At 45.1% G+C, this 9,084-nt stretch overlaps 1 protein-coding gene across 5 annotated transcripts in view; it reads left to right on the top strand.

Annotated features, from left to right (window-relative positions):
• Positions 1-876: 876 nt before the first annotated feature.
• Positions 877-9,084, top strand: part of LOC148025589 (DNA-3-methyladenine glycosylase (MAG)) — a 122,557-nt gene continuing 114,349 nt past the window's right edge. The window contains exons 1-2 of one of the 5 annotated variants that reach the window (XM_087692803.1): positions 879-1,986; positions 2,816-2,887. In XM_087692803.1, the coding sequence (XP_087548929.1) occupies positions 1,135-1,986; positions 2,816-2,887 (924 nt within the window). In that variant the 5' untranslated portion in view covers positions 879-1,134. Of the gene's footprint in view, positions 1,987-2,815; positions 2,888-9,084 lie in introns of all 5 variants that reach the window. The other 4 variants (XM_087692805.1, XM_087692807.1, XM_087692802.1 and 1 more) reach the window with 4 other exon arrangements.

Raw genomic sequence — 9,084 nt, 5'->3', positions numbered from 1 at the left:
GACCTTCACTCATTGGCTAGAGCTCATTTTTGTGTATGTGCACCTAGTAAAACCAATGAGAGGTCTCAGATTCTTTTAACCCTATAGGCATTGGGGTAGCACCCCTTTTTGAGGGGGTGCTTGTAGGGGGCAAACCTTGTTTCGTCCAATACAAATAGGTGCAACCCTAGAGCTAGTGGGGGGGAGCCTTGGGTGTGATCAAGGCCTTTAAGTTGTACTAACTAGCCTAGCAAGCAAGTGCTCACAAGGTTCATTGGCCACATGCCACACGTCATCGTGACATTGTGAAGCTTGCAAGGTTGTACCTCCTTGCATGTATTTTTTCATGAGCCAAGAGAGGGGCCACCCTATTGTCATTTGCTTCCTTGTTCTCAAGAAATAAGATTTGTTGTGTGCTCTTCATATAGCATGACAATACATTTCTTGTATCATTTTCTTGCTTGTGCCTAGGCTCTCATTTGTTATTTTGCCACTTCAAATGGTACACACATGTACATCACATCATGGTTACAATTGATTTATATTTTAATCAACAATCGACCACATGAATGTGCAACTCCTTTTGCAGCACAACCATATCCTAATGTTACCACATTCCATCACTCAAACACTTCATCCAAGTACATTTTATATTATCACCTGGTGGTGTTGGATGAGGAAGCTACATTAGAGGCCGCATATTTAAGTTGAAGGTTTTCTTATCGGTTGCCAAAAATGCTTTCCGTGGATACAGAATCCTTGACCTTTCTTAAAAAAACAAGGAGATATATTTTGGCGGTGCCAAGTTCCCCAGGCCCCCTATAGAAGAAGTGAGGTAGACAATGATTGGTCTGTCCCTAAGATTCGAACACACCTTGCACACGCACATGCAGTGTGCACACACCCCCTTTCCTCTTGGCCCCATGAAGGCAAAGGTCTGACTGCTAGATGGAGGCAATTTGCAAATGCTTTTCGTGGAGAGACAACTTTTGACTTCCAATTGCTAGGGCCCATGATCTTTGAAGGCAAATGTTTGACTTTCTGACATTCGCGCTTACAGATCATGAGATGAGATGAGATGAAAACCATGCATGATGCAAGGACTCAGGAGACCTTAGACACAGACCGCCATGACTTTGAGAACAAGCTGCTGGGATGACAAAGAAGTCAGAGGCGGTGGTGGACTGGGAGGCAGCTTACTCCCTGCCTCGCCACACCAGACAGCAAGCCCTCCGCCTCAGCGCACAGCGTGCCCTCCTCAAACATGCCCCAGCCGCTTCAAATGCTCATACAGTCGGCATATCACGTAGGCCAACGCCGTCCCATCAAGCCCCTCCTAGCAGGACAACCATCCCCTCCTTGCAGAAGCAGGCACATGGCAGGCACGAGGATTCTGACAGTCAGACATTGTGCCTCTCCACGTTCAAAGACGGCACTCTTCATACTGCTCATCTGATGTGCTCACCCCTGCTCACAGTAGGTGGTGCTGACAGCAGGCAGAGGCCGGAAGGCATTGATGATGGTGCTGCTGACGATGTTGCCCGTTTGATGCCCTCATCCCTGCGTTCAGTTGGTCACGGCGCAGATGATGGTGCTGCGGGTGCTGACAGTAGGCGCAGGGAAGGCCATAATGTGACTGCTGCTGCTGATGATGATGATGATGATGATGCCCATTTAAGACATTCATCCCTGCCTGGGATGGGCCCTGATGCCGATGATGGTGCTGTGGATGCTCACGATTCTCATGTGGTGCGTAAGTCAACCAGGAAAACTTTAGCTCTTCGGCAAAGGTCAAAACAACGGCCTGCAGGAAACCAAGTGCCAACATTGAAGCTTGAACCCACATTGGCATCTCATCATTCTCTCATCACAATTACAAGTGTGGTAGACAAACAACTGCCCCCTCTCTTGACTGCAGAATTCTTCAAGTGCGATGCATTGGACCTTGCCCCAAAGCTGCTAGGGAAGTATCTACGCAGAGATGATGTGGTTTTGCAAATAACCGAGGTAGGCAAACGAGCTGTTGCTAGGGTCTTTTGCAACCTTGCTTGGTACCCTTCACCTGTTCTCCATCTTGGGAACTCAAGTATACCGTTTGTATGAAGTAATAGGTTGCAAGACAGCTGCATGTGGGATACCATTAACATAAAGGATAACCTACTTCATGCAGATGTAACTAGACAATGAGATTTGCATAAGCTGTTGAGCTGCTATGTGCCCCGTGAAATTCAAGTCTTGAGACTTCTTACATGTAAAGAGGAACACACTGGGATGAACACATTTCGTGCTATTATTTACTACCTCTGTCTTTTGGGTATCTTCTTGGACATAGCGTTATTATCTCAAGTAGAGCTTGCTATCTTGTTGTAGGATGGGGCCAAAATTGGTTGATTTATTATGCACTTGAACCTAATGATCCAGCAAAGAAATTTACCATTATTACACCTCTGTCTACTGAGCATCCTTTTGGACATAGGCTTACTCTCTCAGCTAGAGCTTTCTATGTTATTGTAGAATGGGGCCAAATTGGTTGATTTATTATGCACTTGAACATAATGATCCAGCAAAGCAATGTTTGTCTTTAGCCTGTTAATGTGATCAACATTCTTTGTATGCTGTGCTACACTGTCTCTGTGATATAGGAGATCAATTTAAATTTCATGCTGATAACAGTACTTTGGAACTGGCCACAGTAGCAATATTGTTAAAGCTGATTATGTGAATTGGCCATGAAGTAACAAGTCTCTTATTGGTGCCCTTTTGTTGGGGGGTGCAGTCTTCTGTAAGCTTGCCAACCTAAGGATTTGCAATATTATTTTGTTTGGATATGACTTAGGTTGAAGCTTACCGACCTAATGATTCAGCTTGTCATGGAAGATTTGGCATTACCGCTCGAACTGCACCGGTGGTACATCTCAATTCTCAACAAACTCTTGCTTTTTGTTTGCTGCCAACTTTGATTGCTTAATCTAGTTGGAAGCTTAGTTAGATTGTTGTGAACTCCTATTTTTGTTTGTCTTAGAGCTGTGGTCTACTTTGTTAGATGCTTTCCTAGTGGTTTAGAGACTAGCGGTTTGTGACCGAGGTGTACTTGCTTGTATTATGCTATGTCACCCTTTCTCAAGCCTTGTGAAAAACCTAAAACTTGATTTCCCATCTTTAGGTTGCACGGACAGCTTTGCTTGTGCACTTCATACTCTTGAGCTAAAACACGCTTTATAGCTGATTAGCATTTTTAAACAACCCCAAAATATGTTTAATTAATGAAAGACACAAAGGTGGTGCACAGTTTGAGAGAGTTTCAGTGGTCCCCCAAAACCCTAATTTTTGGGGCACCCTTTAACATCTATGAATAGACAGGTTGTCCACCATTCAGCCACATCCATTTGTGTAGATTTCTCACTCTACCATGTAGATTTCATCCATCAGCCACCTACCATCTGTTGTCCCTATCATCGATTGCAACCCATCACTATTGAGCCCGAGTCGGCCTATTTTCATCCATCACTCTGTTGTTTGGAGGTCTCTATCTATTGCGCCACATAGCACTTGATCAGTCTGCGTTTTTAACATATGGTGCCATGCGATAGTCTGGTACCATCTCTCCCACCAGGTGACTGCTGCAGTACTTGCGTTTTTGTTGTCCAACGTCGCCTAAATCAGCACACACCTCTCTTGTTGTCGCTTGAGAGTTCTTTGCCTTGGGTGACTAGTTTTCAGCCTTCTTTGTTGGTATATTGTTGTGTTTACCAAATTTCAATCTTCGATTGCTATGTTTTGGTGACTAGCTTGCTGCCCTTCATTATTCAGTACTCTCTCATCTCTGATTGGTGGTTACAACACTTGGGATTCGTCTTCAGTGGATATCACTCTTTGACACTCCATTGCTCTGCCCTTGGGCATTCTGTACACTCTTACATTCATTTACAGCATTCATTCACTTTAGAGTTTCTTCTCTTTGTGTTTGTCCTCGCATTCAAGTTTTGAGTGTTTAGGGTTTGAGTTTTGCTTGTCTTTGTTTTTTAGTCTTGGTTGTACATATGCTGTGTTTCTTCAATGCAAACCCTAGCATATCTTCACATGGTATGAGAGCCGATGCTCTTCTGAAGAGTATCCTGTAGTGATTGTGGAGGCTAGTCTTTATGCAAGACTTACACGCGACTCAATTTTGACTCATAATGTCTTAGGCACCTTCTTTTAGGGATCCTATGATGCCCTATCAAGGTTCTCTATTATTGGAGGCTCTGAGAAGGCATTATAGCCTTGAGGAGGAGGTAGATATACCTTTTCCTTTATTGTCGTTTTCTTCTCGTTTTGGTTGTTTTACAAATGAAGAGTTTGAGGAGTACTTGCGCATTACGTACAATTTGGTTTACACTCCTCCAACAAGTGCTACTACTCCGTTTGGATTGGTTGGTGAGATTGACCATCTCCCTGATCTTGGAGGGACCACGACGTTTGGCATGTCCGGTGATCCATCTCCTTCATCACGAACAGGCCTTATCTTGTATTAGGTCCGTATAACCCTTTTGAGTTGTATGAGCAAAAACCCTCTCGTGTTTTTATTTTGTTGTGCAGGATCCGGATGATTTTTAGTATGTTAACTTTGATAATAAAGGGTCTCAAAGCAGATATTCCTTATCAGGTATATCTTTACCATGTGTTTTATTTGAGTAAGTAAATCACACTTCTCAACTTCCTTCCATCCCATCACTATCTTCTCCACATTCTAATCTACTCACATCTTCATTTCAAAACCTGGGATTACATTTCTCTTCTGCCCAAAGCACACTAGGGTTTGGATCTTCCATCTCTGCTCCTAGCACTTTCTCTTTTTCCATTCCATCATCTACCTACTTTCCATTCACTCCATCTCTTGGTGCATTGTTAGGGGAAATGCTGTTCTTTAATACTGTACTTTTCATCTATCCCTACTTTACCACATTTTTTCACTTTGGGACGAATGTGATGGGCATCCCCCTCACTACCCCTAGACACTCATAACCCCCTCACAGGATCTTTCAGATGCAGGGATATCCATCCTTTGCTGATGGATTGTAATCACACATTCTTTGGGTCACTCTTACATCAGGATTTTCATCCTTCAGTGGGTTTCTCGTGCGGTTACCATGCTTATACCTAGTATGCGCACGCTCACATGGAATTGGTGTGCATACTTGTATACACGGTGGGCACTCTGGGATTGCTTCCCAAGTGTACTACACCCCCACCCTATCCCCATTACACATCTCTATCTCCTAGCACTACCACTCCTGTTGCAACGACCAAGAATGCCTTCATGGATAAGACACGTTTTAAAAGGTTGAATTTCACCACTTGGTCGAACTTCATGTAACTAGTGCTTGAATCTTAGGGACTTTGGGATCTCGTCGTTGGTACCACGGACCCTTGATTAGCTCACCTTGATCACATCCGTCAATGGGGACTCCGCAATGCCACAATGAATGTTGAGTTAATGTAGGGGTTGCTTTCTAAGTTCCACTCTCAATTACAACATTTTCTGCTTGCATCTAAGCATTGGAGTTATCTAATTAATTATAGCACGAGATCACACTCGGTGTATCAATCTCGATTTTGAGCTTAAAGAGTTTTTCATTAAGGAAGGGGTGATCTAAAAGTCAAGTTGGTTGAGTATCGGCGGTTACTTGTTGATTTTGTCACTACTAGCTCCTCGAAGTTAGACAATGATCAGGTTACGTTTTTCTTGAATAAGTTGCTTGACAAATACTTCAATTTTATCCAGCACATTATTTCACTACCTAGATTGCCGACCTTCTAGGAGTTTTGAGTGCCGGTTCTTACGTTATGTGATGTTGCACGATCAAGTCCACAAGAAGTCCTCCACACATATCCATTCAAAGGGGCGAGGGTTGGTTGCCTCTCTTTTGGGAGGGAAAACCACCAGTGGCAATAATTCGCAAGATGTGAAGGCAAGCCAAAATAAGGATGATATTACTTCCTCCGTCAGAACCAAAGAAACATGACCCATTTGGTAACAAATTTCTAAGAAAAATAGGTTTCGCACACACTGTCAGAGGTTGGGCCATGTGGACAAGGAGTGTCATACCAAGGTTGAGGGTCTTTCTCTTAGAAAACCACTGCAGACTGCTACAATTGCCTCCACTCCGGCTGGCCAGTCTAGTCGGCCTATGCCTCCTGTTGCTTACTCTGGCCTGTTGGCCAGTCTAGTGGGGCTATGCCTCTCGCTGCTGCATCATCTGCTCCATTTGCCCCAATGGCTACTGGATATATGGCATGTGGACAATCTCAGTGGGGCTATGCCTCTCGCTGCTGCATCATTTACTCCATCTGCCCAAGCGGCTATTGGATATGTGGCACGTGGATAGTCTCAATAGCCTATCTTCTTCACCACTCTTAAAGGATTGCTTGATTGATCGGCTAGTGGCTCACTTATTGCACTTTGTGCATCCTTCCCTAGGGCATCCATTGCATCTTCTAGGACTACTTTCCCACCTCGTATGCGATGGTGGCCACATGCTTAGCCTTTCCCTTATTAGACTTCCGTTGCATACTTATATTCTCAATACATTGCACTTAGCTTTGCTTTCTTTTATTTTCACTTTTTGTTTTTTAGAGTATCTCACTACTCACCTTTGTGCTTGTAGATTTTGATCTCCTTTTGCAAAGTTTGTATTTCAATGTAGGCTAACACACAGGCTTGCACTAGTCCTTTTTCTCTTCAGAGACAGAAGATGCATGCCATTCCTTTCATGGCTCCATCTCCTTGGAGTTTTGCTCTTCTACTAGCATAGAGGCTTCCCCTCTCATGATGGATCGTGCAACATCTCTCTTGATGCTATCATGGCGGTGTCTTTTATCCTTGCTTTTCTATTAGAGATGCTTCATTATTTTTATCCACATGGTTCTCAGCACCATATAAAGGCCGGCATCCTTAAGCTCCTCTTCCTTCTTCAGCATCGAAATCCAGGTTGAGAGGGGTTTCCTACCCTTCTTGGTATTCTACAGGTTTCGGCACTTATCTTTGACATTAGCCTTTCCCCCTATTGTACATTTCCCAATGCATTGCATGATTTCATCATCTTTGTATTAGAGCGCTTGGGCAAGCGAATAATTTTCCTAGGAGGGACAATGTCCATGTGGCACTTGTTGTATGACCATTCTTCAGTATGTAGCATACTTTGCATCCCATTGTGTAAAGCACATTGGACAGATCCTAAGCTGTTTTCCATCGGTGGATTTATTAGGCAGTCATTTCCTGGACAGTCAGAGCAGTACGGCAGTCCACGTCAGTAGTCGGCCAGATTTGCTGTGCACTCGGCTAGTTTTCCTGCAGTCGGCCGACCTGGTGCTGGGATTTCCTATTTTTTCGGCTATTTATAGCCGGTTTCGTGGCTCACTCCAGCATTCGTTATTCAGATTCTGATCTTGAGATCTGTTGGCTGAGACAGATTGTACTCAGGCTGATGGAGATCAGGTCATCAAGTCGGAGACATATGCAGATATTTCCTCTGTCCCCTTGTGTATTTCTGCACTCTTATACAGCATACTACACCGCAGATTTTCTGCGTTTACACAGTCTCCTTTTCCCTCTCTCTCTCTCCTCTCTGTGTTCTCTCTCTCAGTCTTTGTCCTACGCTTCCACATCATTGCACTCTGACATGGTATCAGAGCGGTGAAGATGGATTGATTGAGGGTTGAACCTATCTGAAGAGGAGATTTCAGCGCGACGCAAGGCTCCGTTTCCAAGTTTCGAGGGCGAGCAGGAGGGCTGCGCATCGGATCAAGGCTGAAGCAAGCGTGGGCATGGGGGAAAGGAGTCTAATCGGTGAATTTGCTGCAGGTTATTGCTGTTCATAGGTGAGGAAGGCTGCGTTTGAGGTCTTCCATTGCAGATTTTACCTTTTCATCGCCTCCGGCGGGTGAAGAAGGTTTGGGCAGCGGAGGAATCACTCCTAGAAGGCTGCGTTTTCACAGTCAGAGGGGGTTGTTTTTTGCGTTTGTGTAGGTATTGCAGGTTAACATTGTTAGCAGTCATGTTTGTCATGCCTTGTCATCTCCTGCCTGTGAGCCTCAGTCTGAGTCAGACGAGGACATTAGGAGCTCTGACATGTCTGTCATGTGTTATGATGGGGGAGGCTAGTCACTCTTGACTGGCTGTCTTAGGTTGTGTATTTCTTTTTGGCCTCTTTTAGTGGGCAGCCACTGGCTGCCCGGCCACTTTTTGGTCACTGTTGTGGGGCGCCCATTTTAGGGCACTTTTAGGGTTTGCGCCCATTTTAGGGTTTGCGCCCATTTTAGGGTTAGGGTTAGGGTTTGTCCGTTGCCTATTTATTGGCAGCCCCCCTCACTGACGCTATGGGCTGCGTGCAGGGATTGATCAGTCCATTTCAGTGTATTCAGCATTCATTTCAGTCAGTGCAGATTTCTCTTCCCTATTTTTTGCTTTCTCTCTCTCTCTCTCTCTCTCTCCCTCCGTGTTCGTATTTCCTCTTCCGCAGCGCACTCTCACATGGTATCAGAGCCGAAGGAGAGTACACGGAGCTGAGATTTACGCAGGAGAACACCCATAACTTTGCGTTTGCTGGTCAAGACGTCTCCAACAGCTGAGGCGTCACCTTCTGCACCATCTCCTTGATCAAGGCGGCCTGTTTTGGTGTCCATATATTTGCGTTTGCTGCTGGCGCCTTCTCCAGTGGCTGCCACATCATTACCCACCTCTTCCTGCTTGCGTTTTCAGCCTGGGCGGCCCTCCAACAGCTGGGCGACACTCCTCCAGCCAGCGCCTTGCTGTTTTGGCGGTTGTTCCATCGTCCGGCGGCTCTTTTCCTGCTGGCGACCTATTCCCAGGCTGCGTTTTCAGGCAGGCGGCTGTTTTTTTGTGGTGATTGCATCGTCAGCATTTGCGTTTGACATCATCCTTGCGTTCTGTGCAAGGCGGCCAGCTCAGGAGCTTCTGGTGTTTGTGTTTCGGCACCGGCAACCTTCCCTTGTTGTGTTTTGGTGTTTTGCAGATTGGAAGATGTCTTCTCATCAGTTTACGGACTTTGATGACTCAGATGACAAGCTTTTGTCTCGACACTCATCTGAACGGAGGTGTGATTT

Source organism: Lygodium microphyllum, chromosome 14 (assembly GCF_053477565.2).
Source record: "Lygodium microphyllum isolate KBCC chromosome 14, Lygodium_microphyllum_v1.1.10, whole genome shotgun sequence".
NCBI lineage: Eukaryota > Viridiplantae > Streptophyta > Polypodiopsida > Schizaeales > Lygodiaceae > Lygodium > Lygodium microphyllum.
This window is presented reverse-complemented; position numbering and strand designations above follow the sequence as displayed.